Raw genomic sequence first — 18,496 nt, 5'->3', positions numbered from 1 at the left:
ATACATATGGTCTGGTCCTAGGTTCTTTGTGTAGCTACATACTGTATATCTGGTCATCTCCCACGTGCAGACTCCTGATACCCCTCCTCCTTGTGGGCACATGTAACCTAGTTCAATTTTGGTGTATTATAGACCTCCAGGGACACACTACTCCTGATTTCAATACTACAGCTCTGCTCCACATAGGCTGTTATGTGATCACTCAGCTTATTCTCCTGCTCCAGTGTGCACACTCTGCCAAATGAATGATATGCAGGGAGAAGGAGAGGTACAAAAACAATGCAACAAAAGAGGAGGACACTGACTATGTATTGAGAAAGAACGTTGCCCACTGACAATAACTTTATCAGAGAACGTGGGCACAGAAATGGGAGTAATGCTTTACTAGAGTTGTGAGTGAGAGTCAATACACTTGAGTTGTGGGCAGGTTTTAGATAGCACTGCAGCACTGGGCAGATCTAACGTAGAAGAGAGGGGTGAGGGAGCAATCTCCTGGAGGAAAAGGGAAGGAGCAGGGTGTGGTTCAATAAGAACTTCCTCACTCTATGGCTCTAGCATCCTGCAGGACAGATACCAGGAAGTCATGAAAGAGAAGGTGAGGCCTGCTCCAGGACATAGGGACAGCTTTCTCTTTTCTGCAACAGGTACATTATTGGTATATTGGTACATAAGGAAGCTGTACTTTAAAAATAAAAAAAAGGTGAACCTATGAAACCACAGAACTGCAAATGTGGGTGAGGGCTACTGTCACACCAGTTATATATTCTTTTCTTTTCTGCAGGGACGAGGTGTCTATCAGTAATATTGCAGAGTTAATGCATCAAGTGTCTTTGGGGATGAAATATCTAGAGGAACATAATTTTGTGCATCGTGACTTAGCTGCTCGCAATGTCCTTCTTGTAAACCAACATTATGCAAAAATAAGTGACTTTGGTCTCTCTAAGGCACTTGCAGTGGATAACAACTACTACACGGTAATGTCATTGATAAATGACTAGAGACTACTTTCTTATTTATACAGTATATATAATTCATATGTGATCCAGAGAGCCCTACATTTGGCAAGTGTGTCATCACTGATGCCAACACCTATCAAAATATATACAATAGATGCATGTTGTTTAAAAGGTTTTTTTCTCAACCTTTCTTGGTTCATGAATATTTATTGTATGGAGTTGGTGGTTTTGCTGGAGCAATATTTTACATTGTAGTCATTACATTACAGTATATTACATCACATATTGGTGAGTACAGTAAGTCATATTAAAGGCAAGCAAAATATGCAGCCCTTTTGGTGGATTGTAAAAAGCAAATAGATGCTAACCATAATTCAAAACAACATAACATTGTGTATGTAGACATTAAAACATTTGGGGAATCTTTATAAATGCTATTGGAAAAGATATCAAATGAAAGACAGGATAAGTGTCTTCAGGAGCCTTTTTTATTTATATGCGAGCAATACATAAACACAATTATGTAGATAACAAGCAGAACACTTCTCGTTTTGGCCATAGCATTGCTTTGAACCTCCCGGATATGGAATCTTGTGAAAACTATTAAGCCTTGTACACACGACCGAGTTTCTCGGCAAAAACCAGCAAGAAACTTGCTGGGAGATATTTTTTTGCCGAGGAAACCGGTCGTGTGTACATTTTCGTTGAGGAAACTGTCGAGAAACTCGACGAGCCAAAAAGAGAGCAAGTTCTCTATTTCTTCGACGGGAATGGAGAAACTTGCCTTGTCGAGTTCCTCGACAGCCTAACAAGGAACTCAACGAGGAAAACGATGTGTTTCGCCCGTCGAGTTCCTCGGTCGTGTGCGCGAGGCTTCAGGCAGTGGTAGCCATCTTAGTCCCAATAGGAAATCTTTATTAGTTTCCATTACTGATGCACAGATGTCTAGAACCTAATGCAAGCAAATTATTTTAGAGTTTTCAGAGTTCATGTCCAAAAGACAAAATGTATATTTTCTATAGTGCTTAATATGTAAGCAGAGTTTTTTTTGTGTCCCTATGCCCTTTGAAATCAGAACAGTTCTTTGAAGAGTTTTACCATGAAAAGGGGAATCCTCTCTAAGCACTGTCTTGAAAATGTACTGGCAAGGTGTAAGGGTATTTTGCCACCTAGCTGCCAAGTTTCTACTACCAAATATGATATTATAATTATTCAGGGCTTTTTTTCACAGAGAATATGTGCAGGAACTCTCCCTTTTGGAGTTACCCCGTCTTCACCACTATCTACCTCTGAGCACCGTTCCTTGGTCCCACCTCCTACCCACCTCCTAGTACTGCCCCTTTAATGATAACAAGAAAAGCAGTAAAATAGATTCCCTGCAGCCAATACCATTAGACCCCCAGCAACAATAGATCCCCCAGCAACAATAGTCCACCCTCAACAAAATAAACCCCCCTAGCAACAGACCACCAGCAGCAACAAACGATCTCCCCGTGGACAGTATCGATAGACCATCCAGCAGCCAGCTACAATAGAATTCCCCCTCAACAGTAGATCCCTTCAGGCAACAACTGACTCTCCCAGCAACATAAGACCCACCCCAGCAACGATAGGTGCCCCGTCAGCAAAAATATACTTCCGAAAAGGTATGTATAGCGATTTCCTCTTAACAGGACTAGATAGGTTAGTCTTAGATCGTGGATGTCTGTAGATTTAGAGATTTTAGTGTTAGGGTGGACTTTCATTTTAATGTCCCAGGGCAGAAATACAACCCTTCAATAGTTTCACTTTGTGTAGAGCTCCAGGTTGGCATTTGAATTTTACTGTCCTCTGTATAGCTGCTTTTTTTGTAGTTACTGGACTTTGAACAATTGCTGACTTCTGCATGATTCACACATGATGCGTTTGTTATATGTTAAATGTGTAATATATATGTTCCATGTCCTGCAAGTGTTCCATTATTTATAAAGAAACTAGAGGAATCAGACTTTTCCAGAAGACATAAAATGAAATGTGATGGGCTTTTATGAAATCTGTTTCTTTATATATAGTAAGTAAAAATAAATCTCTTCAGCACAGCTTCTTTGAGAAAAATATGATACAAAGTCGTTAGCTGCTCTGCTTCCCACTAGATCAGCCCACTCCATGTGACTGCTATAGTCTGGGGGTTACCTATACACTTCTCTATGATCATCATAACCTGAAATTGTTTACACATGTGCATGGTTGCCTTTAACTATTTGACCTCCACAAGGTTTTATGCCCTTCATAACCAGGCCATTTTTTCATATTCAACACTCTGCTATTTTAACTGGTAATTGTGCAGTCATGCAATACTGTGAGATACGCTACGCCGCTGTAACTTACTTTGCTATTCTTTGAATCCTGAAAGAATTTGCACCGTAAGTTACGGCGGTGTAGTGTATCTCTCGCGGTGTAAGGGCGCGGAATTCAAATGCGGCGAGTAGGGGGCGTGTTTCATTTAAATGAAGTGCGTCCCCGCGCCGAACGAACTGCGCATGCCCCGTCCATCAAAACTCCCAGGGTGCATTGCTCCAAATGACGTCGCAAGGACGTCATTGTTTTCGACGTGAACATAAATGGCGTCCAGCCCCATTCACGGACGACTTACGCAAACAACGTAAAATTTTCAAAATTATACGCGGGAACGACGACCATACTTAACATTGAGTACGCCACCAGATAGCAGCTTTAACTATACGCCAGAAAAAGCCGAACGGAAACGACGTAAAAGAATGCGACGGCCGCTCGTACGTTCGTGGATTGTCGGAAATAGCTTATTTGCATACTCGACGCGGAATACATTGCATCTTAGATCCGACGGCGTACTACTGTGTCGGATCTAACACAGATGCCATCGTATCTTGTTTGGTGGATACCAAAACAAACATACGACGTGCAAATTTCTTTGAGGAACTGCCCCATAGTCTTCAATCATTTAGGTCAAAATGTATTCTACTACACGTCTTTGGTAAAAACCAAACTGCTTTTTTGGGGACACTAATCAAGATACTGATCCTTACATACACTATACTACTAATGGTGGTGATCAGCGACTTCTACTGGGACTGTGATAGTGTGTGGGGAAATCTGGCACTAACAGACACTGGCTGGGAGAGACACTTAGGCCTCGTACACACGATAGGTTAAACAGAGGACAACGGTCTGATGGACCGCTTTCATCGGTCAAAACCGATCGTGTGTGGGCCCCATAGGTTATTTAACCATAGGTTAAAAAAAAGCCAACTTGCTTTAAATGTAACCGATGGATTCCTAACCGATGGGAAAAAAACGATCGTTAGTAGGCACAACCATCGGTTAAAAATCCATGCATGCTCAGAATCAAGTCGACGCATGCTTGGAAGCTTTGAACTTAGTTTTTTTCAGCACGTCGTTGTGTTTTACGTCACCGCATTCTGAAACGACCGTTTTTTTAACCAATGGTGTGTAGGCACGACGGACCATCAGTCAGCTTCATCGGTTAACCGATGAAAACGGTCCATCGGTCCGTTCTCATCGGATGGACTGATCGTGTGTACGCGGCATAACTGACACTGATATCGCGAGTCACACTAATACTGTACAGTAATCAGTGATAATACTGCCCCCTGTACTAATGATACTGGCTGAGAAGGAGATAACATTAAGAGGCAATGAAGGGGTAAATGCGTGCCTAACAAGTGTAATGTGTGCTGCTTTTACATACAGAACTGCCAGATTTTTCTCCCTGAACTCAGAGTTGAATTCAGGGAAAACAAACAGACAAATTGCTGTGTGTGTGTAGAGTTCTGTCTGTATGTCAACAAAGAACTCTGTGCTGTCATTGGCGACAGCCAATTAGAACGTTTCAGCCATAAATCATTGGCTGAAATCTGCTGACAAACTTGTGCTGTGTCCAATCACCAGCATGGGTCAACAGGGTGGGCATGCATGTGCGCCCCAAACCCAGAAGTTGCCTCTCTTACTCCTCTGACTCAGAGCCTCTGGTAGTGAGAACAGAAGGTACAGGAGAGCAGAGTGGCACAAGTGCCTGTAGGTCTTGCTAGTAGCAGAGCAGATAACAAAAAAGACTGAAAATTTTGAAAAAACAAACACATATTTTTTTACTTTTTTACCTCTGCTATAAAACACATCCTATAAATCCTATAAATATATGTATATATATATATATATATATATATATATATATATATATATATATATATATATATATATATATATAATTTTTTAATCAATTTAGAGCAAAATTCTGCTACATATTTTGGGTAAAAGAAATCCCAATAAGCGTATATATTTATTGGTTTGCACAAAAGTTATAGCGTCTACAAACTATGGGATATATTTATGTTTTTTTTTGTTTTGTTTTTAACTAGTAATGGTGGAAATCAGTGACTTATAGCAGGACTGTGACATTGTAGCGGACACTAAGTGAAACTTTCAACACTTTTTTGGAGACCAGTGACACTGAGGCCGTGTACACACCAGCAAACATGTACGATGAAACCGGTCCGCCGGACCGTTTTCACCGTACATGTCTGCCCGGGGCTTTCTGTACGATGGCTGTACTAACCATCGTACAGAAAGCCGCGCGTAAACAATACGCAGGGCGTGTCCGTGGTGTCGGCGTGTCGATGACGCGGTGTCGCCGCGACAATGACGCAGCGACGTGGGCGGGCATGCCAGTTAAATGCTTCCACGCATGCGTCAAAGTCATTCGACGCATGCGAGGGATGGCGGGCGCTCGGACATGTACGGGAGGTCTGTACAGATGACCGAACATGTCCGAGCGGGCAGGATTCCAGCGGACTGTTTTAAAACAAGTCCAGGAATATTTGTCCGCTGGGAAAAGGCCCGGCGGGCAAATGTTTGCTGGAATCCTGCACGCTCGGGCCTACACACGACCGAACATGTCTGCTGAAACTGGCCCGCAGACCAGTTTCAGCAGACATGTTTGGTCGTCTGTACGGGGCCTAATACAGTGATCAGTGCTAAAAATATGCACTGTCACTGTACTAATAACACTGGCTGGGAAGTACTTACTAACTGTTGAGGATGTGCATGTACTGTGGGAAGGCAGAGATCCATGTTCCTGCATAGCAGAAACTCAGGATCACTACCTGTCCTACTGACAGAACGGCGATCTGCCTTGTTTACATAGGCAGACCGCCATTCTGCTTCTCTCGAGAACGGTTGGCAGGTCCTGGAAGACATTGAGTCCGCCTGACCCTCTGATTGGCTCTCACTGCAATCACAGCGGGAGTGGGTCGCTTGCGGCACACACGTGCCTCAGACTCGGAAGTGCAAAATCACGTACATGTAAGTGATTTTGCACAGGAGAGCCGCCTTGCCGGCTATATGTACTCAGGGGCGTTTGAAGGAATTTGGGGGCCCCAAGCACAATAGGAACCACAGCATAGCGATACAGTTTAAGAGCACTCAGTGTGCACTTTCTGTCAGTCTGGCCGGGAACAGGAAACTGAATCTCCTGTACCGCGCGGTACCTGGCCGGACTGACAGGAGGAAGGAAGAGCAGCTCGGCCACGCTACAGGGGAAGAAGTGACAAGAGAGGCAGAAGTGCTGCAGCTGCCTGAGGCTCTCTATAGAGCGCTCAGGCGGCTTCAGCATTTATAGGAAGCAAGGCAAGGGCCCTGCTTGGGGCCCCAGGCGAGCTCGGTATTTGCGCAGCAATTTTTTAAACGTTTTTTTTTTTTGAATTTCATGAATATAAAAAATAAAAAATCACTAAAGATAACACAATTTTTTTGTATAATGTAAAAGATGATGTTACATAGAATAAATAAATACCTAACATGTCACGCGCTTTAAAATTGCGCACACTTGTGGAATGGCGCCTTCAGTACTTAGCAATCTCAATAAGCAACACTTTTTTAACAGGTTACATGTTTAGATTTAAAGAGGAGGTCTAGTACTAGAATTATTGCTCTCGCTCTAATGATTGTGGCGTATGTAACCTGTGTTTATCTGGCTCTGATACTAGCCAGTGCCTCACCAGCCACTGACCTCACCGCGCGGCGCATGTCACTGTTACAGATGACTACACAACTGTACGCTGTATGCATCTGTACATAGCGTTTTCAAAGCTTGTGTCAAAGTTCTCTTAAGTTAAAAAAAATGAAAAAAAGCTTTAAAAACCATACTGCAAAACTTTGTAAAAATGCATTATAGCACAACCCAAAAAATACACGGCTGTGTGTTATGTGCAATTTGACCCATTAGCTCTGGTGTAAATGAGCCCTGAGTTGTTTCTACTACTCTAACGGAAGTAATTCTTTAGAGTGAACGCAAGATGGCCTTAGAGTTTTACACAGTACTGTAAATGTACTGTACATTTATTTATTGTAACCAGTTATTGCTGTTGTTTAGTTCTTAAACATATTTTTAAATTGAAAATCTATTTAGATCCCCCTATATACTAAAACAAATAGGAAAACTATAGATTTGTACAAACTAACCACTTTAAGACCAGGCCTTTTTCTGACATTTGTTGTTTACAAGTAAAAATCTTTATTTTTTGCTCGAATTTTTAGACCCTAGAGAATAAAATGGCGGTCCTTGCAATTTCTTTGTATAATTTGAAAGATGATGTTTCGCCGAGTAAATAGATACCTAACATGTTATGCTTTAAAATTGTGCATGCTCGTGAAATGGCGACAAACTATGGTACTTAAAAATCTCCATAGGCGACGAATTACATTTTTTTACAGGTTACCTATTTAGAGTTACAGAGGAGGTCTTTGACTAGAATTATTGCTCTTGCTCTAACGATCGCGGCAATACCTCACATGTGTTGTTTGAACATATGCAGGCTCGACTTATGTATGCGTTTGTTTCTGCGAGCAAGTTCAGGGGGAGAGGACGCGTTCCATATTTTTTTTTTCTTATTTATTTTACTTTTTATTTTTACATTGTCCCTTTTTTTTTTTGGGCCACTTTTATTCCTATTACAAGGAATATAAGCATGCCTTGTAATAGAAATAAGCATAACAGATCTCTCATTTACCCTTAAAAACAAAAGAAAAAAAAAAGTAATTTTGGCATTAAAGTGGATGTAAACCCTTCATACACCCAGTGAAGTGAACAGCCTCAGATGATGCCTATAAAAGTGGTCTTGTGGGGAATCCGCCGCTTGGGCCACTTTTATATGAAAGCTTGGTTGCCTGGCTGAAAAAAAGATACCGGGATATGGCAGCTAGCTGCTGCCATAACCCCAGTATTTAACGTAAAAAACATGACGCACATTTACAGTTAGGCGGTCTGCAAGTGGCTAATTTATGATTTTTTACTCCTAGTATTATCTCTTCTAAACTTAAAATTTATAACAAAATGTATTAGAAATGTGAGTGCAATACAAAATTCCTAATAACATTGACAGTGTCAAGTTAGAAAATTATATATAATTTTAATATGTGTCAAATGTCAGTTTCTTCATGTTGCATTTCGCAAGACAAATGTAACATTCCATCACACTTAGGCCCCTTTCACACGTGCGGACCGTATGTCCGCTTTTTCATCCATCCGTTTGAGGATGAAAAAGGGACATACATTGGTCCCTATGTGATTGCGGGTGTCAGCGGATAAACATTCGCTAACACCCGTAATCACCCGCCTCCGCAAAGATCCGATTTTGCGGACGGAAGAAAACCCTATTTTTTCTTCCGTCTGCGGATCGGATCAGGAGAAAAACGGACATACGGTCCGTGTTCATCCGATCCCCCCATAGGGAAGAGCGGAGAAAAGACAGGGCGGTCCCTGCACAGTGTGCTGGGACCACCCTGTCAGCCGCCGGCTCAGCGGGGATATACGGAGTGATCCCCGCTGAGCTTACAGACACACGGACATTACTGATCCGCCCCGTGTGAAAGGGCCCTTAATCCTAATTGAAAAAAGTGCTAAGGACATTTGACCAGAGTAGTTAAAGCGGCGTTCCACCCTGTAATTGAAGTTTGATCCCTGATGTTGCTGATTCACATTGCCATAAATATTCAGAATGTTTTTTGTTTTGTTTTTAAAATGTTTTTTTTCTTTTTTTGTCACTAAAAAGCTCCACTTCCAGTTGCCCATTAGCTCCTAGGATATATGTCATTAATCCCAGGAGTCAATGTGCAACCTGCAGTTGCTTTGCTCACACTGCACAGGCATGAGGGATCGGGAAGTACACGCTGGGTAGCCAGCTGCACCTATTCCTGGAAGTAACTTTGAGTGTGCTTCAGATGCCCACACTAAGAATGGAAGCTCACGGGATACAGAGGGTACAGTGAGTACAAATAAGCAAATTAAAAAAACATCTTCATATGCAGCATATGCCTATTTAGATTGCATAAGCTGCAACTGTCAAAGGGGTGATTGCTTTAACCACTTCAGCCCCAGAAGGTTTAACCCCCTTCTTGCTCCAAATTTATGGTAGATGGTAAAATGTTATCATTAATGGTGATTATTACAATTTCTTCTGGAGACTTGAGAGCCGACCCAATATAAGGATACCAATCACTCAAACCAGCTATTGTCTAATCATGTCTGTGGAAGTCCCCGAGTCTACCAACTGGCTGATTTCTTTTGGTCTGTTAAATATACAATTGAAAGTGTTATAATACAAATGTTTAATAAGTGGGAAAAAAACTGTAATTGCTGGCAGCAATCTTGTGAGCTGACACCTTTTAATATACACTGCCTAATGAGAGTGTTGCAGTGTTATAAGTACACATTGTTAACAGTTCTTTCTGCAAACAGAACGCCTTCCCCAGGTTATGGACAGAGGAGGGGTAGGTTTTCTGTAGCCCTAAACACTTCCTGTCCTAGGATGAAAATGCTGCTCCTCCATAAATAGTGCAATGAGTTAGCATCATTACCCTAGGACAGGAAGCAGTGGCTGTTGGTGTTTTTTTTGGGGGGAGGCAAACAAATACCCCCCCATCACCCCCCCCTGATGGCCGGCGGCACCTCAAGAACCCCCACCCACCCACTCGTTGTCTGCCGGTTGCTCCTGTGTCCTTTCCTCCATCACGGCGGCCATGCGTCTCCTCCCCTCCTCCTAGGCATCCAATAGGATCGCCTGTCCTTTCAGCCAATCGGGTGACGAGTCTCAAGACCCACTTCCTAAATGGCCAGGAGGAGGTTCAGTGTTACAATAATGAATATTCATTCGCTATTGTAACACACCTGGGTGGGCTCATTAAGCATTCTCTGCCCCAAGCCCACCCTATTTTGAAGCCTATTAGAGCCTCTGGTTCTAATCAGGTGCTTCAAAAAAACACCCCCCCCATTAGAATTCATGCATCCGGCGTCCTGCAAGCGGCCAGACACATGTATGGGGGGGGGGTGCCCTTGCACCCTTAATGAACAGGCTGTCCCTGACAGAAAGTGTGTTACCTGTAAGATTAGCAAGTGAATGTACAGTACTTGTACTCAGCCAAGATCAGAAGGAAAAAGGGTACTCCATAGCATGCTGTCTAAAGTATCTTCTGAGGACTGCTTTATGTCTATACAGCTGAACACCGTCTGAGTTCTATGGGCAGCTTTAAGGGGCAGATCCACAGACAGAGTACGCCGGCGTACTTTCAAATTACCCACGTCGTATCTTTGGTTTAAATCCTCAAACCAAGATACGACGGCATCTGGGTTAGATCCGACAGGTGTACGTCCTCGTACGCCTTCGGATCGTAGATGCAATACTTCGGCGTCCGCTGGGTGGCGTTCACGCTGTTTTCCGCATCGGGTATGCAAATTAGCTATTTCCGACGATCCATGAACATACGCGCGGCCGTTGCATTCTCTTACGTCGTCCCTAGTCGGCTTTTTCCGGCGTATAGTTAAAGCTGCTATTTTGCGGCGTATAGTTAGAATTGCCATGTTAAGTATGGCCGTCGTTCCCGCGTCAAAATTTGAATTTTTTTGCGTAAGTCATCCGTGAATCGGGATGGACGTAAATCATGTCTAAGTTAAAAAAATGACGTAGTTGCGGGGACGCGCTTCATTTAAATGAATTACGCCCCCTAATCTCCAATTTGAATTCCGCCGCCAAAGATACACTACGCCGCCGTAGCTTACCGCGCAAATTCTTCCAGGATTCGATTTAAAGCCAGGTAAGATACGGCGGCGTATCGTATCTCTGATACGCTGTGCGGGTGCAGATCTCTGTGGATCTGCCCCTAAGTTTTTAGGTTTATGAGCAGATAGGGCGTGAGTTTAAATCTATTTTAGAAACTATCTAAGATCCACGTATAGGCGCTACTTGAAGGGTTCATGGACTACACATACACTGGCCCCTGTGTGTGCTTGTGCACTCGGTTGTGTTGTTGAACAAGTCCTATTCATAACAGCTTAAACACTAGATGATACACATGGGGCTTGGATAGCCTCTTAACCCTAGGTTCACACCTATGCGTTTTTTAGTTAATTTTGCAGTTTGCAGAAATGCACTACAGTCCATTTAACATGGTTTCCTATGGTACACGTTAACATCCATGCATTTTTCAGCAGGTGTGTTTTTGGAAAGGGTCAGGGACTTTTTTTCCTGCAGTAGATTGTGTTTTGTGTGTAATAGACTTCAATGGACCCGCAACAAAAATACAATTTGCATTTGTTTCCCTCCATAACACACTGGCCCAGATTCAGGTACATTTGCGCGATATTTGCGGAGGAGCAGGGCAACGATTTTGCCCCCGCAAATATTTTGCGCTGCCCTCGATTCACGGAGCAGTAGCTCTGTAAATTGCGAGGGCGCGCCGGCAAAATTGCCCGGCATAAGCGCGCGCAATGTAAATGATCCCGCCGGGGAATCATTTAAATTAGGCGCGCTCCCGCGCCGAGCGTACAGCGCATCCTCTGTCGGGAAAATGCTTCAAAGTGAACATGAATGGCGTCCAGCGCCATTCACGAATCACTTACGCAAACGACGTGAAATTCAAATTTCACGTGGCGGGAGCGGCGGCTATACTTTAGCATTGGCTGCCCCTACTATTAGAAGGGGCAGCCTTTCGCTAAAGTTGCCGTACGGAAACTCCGTACCTGGCTTGCGCAGGGCCCGCGCAAGTTTGTGAATCAGTGGTAGTATGCAATTTGCATACTACACGCTGATCACAATGGGAGGGCCCCCTAGCGGCCCCCGCAAGAATGCAGCCTAAAATCTGCGTGGCATAAGAGCCTTATGCCGCGCAGATTTTAGGCTGCATTCGGTGTAATGAGGTTCCTGAATCAGGAGCACTCGTTACACCGGAGCAAGTAAGCAATTGCGCCGTGTAACCTATGGTTACACGGGCGCAATTGCTTCTTGAATCTGGGCCACTGTGTATAACTTTGTTAAGGAGCAGGCCAGGAACCCGGCCGCCGCATTCTAAACAACCGATGAGTCATCAGCTGTCAGTGGGATTCCCCGCTGGCAGCTGAATGTAAAAACAAGAATCGCTGACAATAAAATAAATAACAAATGACAAAAAAACAACGTGGCCCTCCCCCATCCCATCTACACCAGGCCCTTTGGGTCTGGTATGCATTTTGAGGGGAATACCACGCTAAAATGTAAAAAAAAATGTGTGGGGCACCCCCAAAATCCATACCCAACCCTTATACGCAGCTCAGGAAAAGGAGGGGATGAGCGAACGCCCCCCCTCTTGAAACATCCCAGGCCACATGCCCTCAACAAGGGGGAGCTTTGGGGGACAAGGACCTCTTCCCCACAATCCTGGCCGGTGGTTGTGGGGATCTATGAGCGGGGGGTTTATTTGGAATCTGGAAGCCCTCTGAAGCAAGAGGCCCCCAGATCCCGCCCTGCCCTATGTGAATGAGAATGGGATACGTAGTACCCCTACTCATTCATCAATAAAAGAGTAAAAAGTGAAAAAAACACTACACAATTTTGCCTGCTCCGTTGTGTGACAGCTCTTAAAGCGGAGTTCCGGCCGAAATATGTCTTTTAAGATAAAAATACCCCTAGAAAACTCATGCCTCGTGCAATGTAACAAGGGTATGCTGTAAAGTATGCCCACTTTTCTATATGCGCAGCATTGTTTTCTTTGTTTATGAAGTTCCTGCACAACGCGGCCATCTCCAGTGTGGGTATCTGAAGCCACAGTGTGCTCCTTCCTGGATTCCCTGCATGCTGGCTACTCATGAATTGACTAAAATTGCACTGGATAGAACAAAGTTTTGTGCATACACTACTTTTCAAAAACGCACTGCACCATATCACATGGTATTGCGGTGCCATGCGATCCAATGCAGGCAAACACACAGGGCCAGATTCACAGAGATGGGCGTATCTCTGTGCGGGCGTAGCGCATCTCATATGCGCTACGCCGACGTAACATAGAGAGGCAAGTACAGTATTCACAAAGCACTTGCTCCCTAAGTTACGGCGGCGTAGCGTAAATGGGCCGGCATAAGCCCACGTAATTCAAAGTGGGCTGGTAGTGGGCGTGTTGTATTATAATGAATCGTGGCCCCATGTAAATGAAGCAGCCTCCTCAGCACAGTCCTACCGTAACACAGCAGGGTAAAAGCACTTATTAGCCTGGGTATCCTCTCCTGGGTCTCCTGCCCAGCTGCTGCTGTCCTCCCCATAGCAATGGCAAGGGGCATGAGGTGGGTAAGGTTGGGACAAATAGTAAGAGCTGCCCAACTTTTTATGTTAACAAGGGGGTGATTACCTGATTGTTATCTGAAAAAACTCTCCATGCAGGTGTGCAGTATCTCCTGCCCCCCCCCCTGCTGTGGTGGGAGACCGAGGAAAGGGCACCAAGCTGCTAAATGGCATGGCCACAGTCTGGACAGGACTGTCACTCAGTCTGGAAGTTATGGTTGTTGCACCTATGTCTGTATAAATTGCATGTAAACAGAAGTAAACAAGCAAGCCAAAACTGTCAAGCCTGCATGTAAGATCTGTTAGTACATATTAGTGACCCGAGGGAGTGTATGAGCTAGAGAGGGCTAATGGTGTTTGGAGTTAGAGGCTAAAGCCTTGTACACACGATCAGGTTATCCAATGGGAATTGTGTGATGACAGGCCGTTGTCGGGAAATCCAACCTTTTGTATCCTCCATCGGACAATTGTCAGATTTTCCGAAGACAAATTTGGGATAGCATGCTTTAAAATTGTCCGCCAACAAATGTGTGTTGGCGGATTATCCGATTGTGTGTACACAAGTCCTTCGGACAAAACTCCAAAGTACAAACACGCATGCTCAGAAGCAATGCTCACCATAAGACAACATTAGCAGAAGTTGCCCAAAGGGTGGCGCTAAAGAGCTGAAAAATCACGTAGTTTCGTGTTTGTTGGCCGACGCCCTTCGGACAAAAGTCCTACGGCTTTGTCAGATGAAAATCCGATCGTGTGTACGAGGCTTTACTCTTTTAATCACAAGTTCGCTTCAAATACATTGCTTCTACTTGCTGTCCTTTCCAATGCAATTATACATTTTGAAAAGAGCAATGGAATCCTTGTATACAATAACTGTTATTTGTTTTTATAATTGTAGGCTAAGTCGGGTGGCAAATGGCCTTTGAAATGGTATGCTCCAGAGTGCATACATTACCATAAGTTTTCCAGTCGTAGTGATGTATGGAGCTTTGGTGTAACCATGTGGGAAGCATTCAGCTATGGACAGAAACCCTACAAGGTATGGATTGCAGTGCACATTAACTTCACAGTCTGAATATCTGAACCTTTAGAAAAAGCTCTTTCTAGACACTCACTTTGCTTATGTTTGTATTGCAGAAATTAAAAGGCAATGAAGTAATTCATTTTATTGATAAGAATGAGCGCCTGCCATGCCCCGCACAATGTCCTAAAGAAATGTATGAGCTCATGTTGGAATGCTGGACCTACAAGTGAGAACATTATTATAACCTAGTTATTTTATTTTGATCTTAAACATTATATCATTTCTAATGTCCTAAATTGCAAATTTCATATTTTCAGGTTTCATTGATGCACTGATTTTAGTTATAGGTGGAGTCTAGTAGTAGAGTCAGTCACTGGCTAATTATAGTTCTCCTGATATTGTAAAGTAGAACGATAGGCAAAACATTTTTTTTTTTCATTTGGGATAGAACAGAACTCAGATTTTTTTTTTTTTTTTTTACGCCATGTGTGTCCCATTGTGGAGATTTTCTTTCACTTCCCAACAGGAAGTCAGAGAAAATCCCTGCAAATTAAGGGAACTTCTTGGGGACCCCCAACTGATGTGCCCATTGGAGAATTTCCCTTCTATTACTTTTCTGGGGACAACCCAACATTTGGAATTTTCTTTTACTTTCACTGATGATAATGGCAAACAGCGCATCACGAGTTGCCGAAAGAAGCCGAACGTCGGGTCGGCTCTATACGGCGCCTGCGCACCAACGTTCGGCTTCTTTCGGCAACTCGTGATGCGCTGTATGCGCTGGTCGGAAGGATGTCAATCAATTAGGAACGCCCAGTCCCGCAGCTTACATACCCAGAAGCGGCGGTGAAAATACGGTATGTACGGCACAAATAAAAAAAAACAGCCGATTGTCATTCTGACAACTCGGCTGAATGTCATGTTAAAACATTTTGTTTGGGTGAACCCCCACTTTAACGGGGGCACAGACAGCAATAAAAAGTGACAGGTGTTCTAATCCCTCTTCAATCTATCCAAACATAAAATGTTTTGCCTCTAGTTATTCTTTAAACAGGGGTCCTCAAACTACGGCCTGCGGGCCACATGCGGCCCGCGGAGGACTTTTAACCGGCCCACCCGACCCTGACAGGCAACGCCGGTTACACGGCAGGTTGTAACACAACGATCCCGATGTGTCACGGAGATCACAGTGTTAACAGTTCGGGCGCGCTGTGATAAATGTCCCGCCCTCCTCCTCCTAGACTAGCACAGTATGTATAAAACATCAGTTTGCGTTTAAATCGTCCAAGATCAAAAAAAATGTTTACGTTTATGACCAATAACATTTCAAGAGATATATGAGATATGTAGTGTGTGCATATAAGACATTCTTTTGCTTGTTTGGTGAGGGGGCTGGTAGGCTCCCGTAAATGCCAAGGCACCCTGCCTCCGATCTTCTTTCGGGAGCCAGAGCATTATACGAGAAAATGCTTTTCCAGCATCCCTTTAAATGTTCATGCTTCTCCCTGCTAGCAATTGGGTGCTGCAGATCTAACCGTGCAATCTGCTGATCAACAGTTGCTTGATTGTAATTCCTTTTTAAATTGTAAACACCCTCTTTAATTTTAAAATAAAACTTGGAAAGTTCAAGTTTGAACCAAAAATCAAATTATAAGAATGCAGGGTCTCTCTCTACCATTCTATTGTACCCCATGAGTCTAAAGGGCAGGGAAGAAGAGAATTATTCTATTGAATATGCATTGTATACTGATATGTTGCAGAAATTAAAAGAATCAGAGCCAGCCTTGGGTGGATGAGTGCTAAGTTAGTTATTGAGACCCGGTTCACACTGGGGCGACTCGTCAGGCGAGGCAGCCGCCTGACAAGTCGCGTCCCATTCTAGTGAATTGAACCGTTCTAATAGGAGCGACGCAAGTCGCTCCGACTTAGAAAAAGGTTCTTGTACTACTTCGGGGGCGACTCGGGGCGACCTGCATTGACTTCTATACAGAAGTCATTTTGCAAGTCGCCTTAGATGTCATCTTCATGTCGCCTGGCCGAGTCGCCCCCGAAGTCGTGTCGCCCCTGTGTGAACCGGCTCTTACTGTACTTATTATATATTCATTATAATTGTGCTGTTTTACTACCTTAAAGCGGAGGACCCCCCAATTTTTTTTTTTTAAAAGCCAGCAGCTACAAATACTACAGATGATGACTTTTAAAAAATGAACACTTACCTGTCCAGAGCAATCGGTTGCATCCTCGTATGCTGTCACTGCCATGCTCGGTGAAGGAATCAGAAAGGGAAGTCTTGCGGCTTCACTGCCCAGTTCCCTACTGCACATGCGCGAGTAGCGCGGCGCGCCATCACTGGTCCCCGCTCTCTCCTGGGAACAGTGTGTTTCCCAGAAGACAGCAGGGGGGTGACACGAAGGGACGTGACTCCCGCGGGAGTCGATACCTGGAAGTGGTGCAAATACCTGTTCCGAAAAGCAGAAGTTCTAATTTTGGGTGGAACTCTGCTTTAAATGTAAGGCCCATGTCACACTAGCATTGCAACATCAATTTGTAGCAGCTACAGAATTTCCTTTCTTGGTCTTTTTCTTGCTAGAAATTATTTTTTAGGCAATACAAATCTGTGGCACACAAATTCCAGGCAAAACTCAACTCAGTCACTGAGTGACTGACTTTTTTGGGGTGTTTGAAGCTAGTTACTGAATTTGCCAGCTTCAACAGGTAACCTGTGATCCAACCCAGCTGATTTTAGTAAGCTACAGAAGCTAAAATATAGCTTGTTGCAGATTGCCATACCAAATAAGCAGAGATTGGTAACTACTACAAACTTCGGCTACAAGGTTGCTAAAATGGCACAGTCATAAATCAGGTAATAAAACCATTTATTTTCCCACATAGGATGGAGGATCGCCCAAATTTTGAGACTGTGGAAAACAAAATGAGAAAATATTATTACAGTGTTGCTAACAAGACCGAAGATCCGACTTCTCCTTCACCTAAAGAGAAGACAGGCTGAAATGATCCAAATACCTGTTTGGAGGGCAATGGGGAAAAAAGCCCTTTGCAGCAAAATAAAGAAACTTTTAGCGGACACTTCAAGTATCATACTGTAAATATAAATAATTTCCATATATGAAGATATACAGTATATTCCCTTTTGTTGTACTATCTAAACTCAAGCAATGCCATTCAGGAATATGTCTAAAAGGCCATATGAATAAAGATGGAAAGGCCTGGAGAAAAAAATACTGAAAAATTGGGGGGGGGGGGGGGGAATGGTTCCCCCTTTTATTTTATTTTTTAAAGCCATTTTTTGTTTTTTTCTGGAATTTTTTTTAAAGGAAAGGAGTGTGGAATATGTTCTTTTACAATGATAAATGATATATCTATGACATGGTATTCAAATTATATAACATGAAGACCGTATTGAAAGATTCCTGAGACTTTATGTAAAGTCTTAAATTATTGCAAGTTCTGGAAGTTCAAGTAACTCTGTATTTCTCAATGTAGTCCTCAAACAAGAGAAATATGCATTTTTGCCAATAGGGGCACTGCAGGGGAAATGCTCCAGTTTAGTTTGCCTACAGTTGGGCAAACGGTACCTCCTATAGTTGGGTGATTGGCATACAGTAGATGATAGTTTCTGTCCTCACAGGCCCTAATTGACAGGTCAGGCCCCGTACACACGACCAGTTTCCTCGGCAGAATTCAGCTTCCGACCGAGTTTCTGGCTGAATTCTGCCGAGGAAACTGGTCGTGTGTACACTTTCGGCCGAGGAAGCCGACGAGGAGCTCGACGAGGAAATAGAGAACATGTTCTCTATTTCCTCGTTGTTCTATGGGAGCTCTCGGCCCGCCGAGCTCCTCGGCGGCTTCAGGGCTGAACTGGCCGAGGAACTCGATGTGTT

At 43.7% G+C, this 18,496-nt stretch overlaps 1 protein-coding gene across 1 annotated transcript in view; it reads left to right on the top strand.

Moving 5' to 3' along the window:
- The window catches only part of LOC120916246 (tyrosine-protein kinase ZAP-70), a 139,733-nt gene extending 121,453 nt beyond the window's left edge, over positions 1-18,280 (top strand). The window contains exons 10-13 of the mRNA XM_040327119.1: positions 782-974; positions 14,469-14,609; positions 14,708-14,820; positions 17,487-18,280. Coding sequence (XP_040183053.1) covers positions 782-974; positions 14,469-14,609; positions 14,708-14,820; positions 17,487-17,604 — 565 coding nt within the window. The 3' untranslated portion in view covers positions 17,605-18,280. The remainder of the gene's footprint in view (positions 1-781; positions 975-14,468; positions 14,610-14,707; positions 14,821-17,486) is intronic.
- The last annotated feature ends 216 nt before the right edge of the window (positions 18,281-18,496 follow it).

The sequence above is a fragment of the Rana temporaria genome, chromosome 1, assembly GCF_905171775.1.
Source record: "Rana temporaria chromosome 1, aRanTem1.1, whole genome shotgun sequence".
NCBI lineage: Eukaryota > Metazoa > Chordata > Amphibia > Anura > Ranidae > Rana > Rana temporaria.
This window is presented reverse-complemented; position numbering and strand designations above follow the sequence as displayed.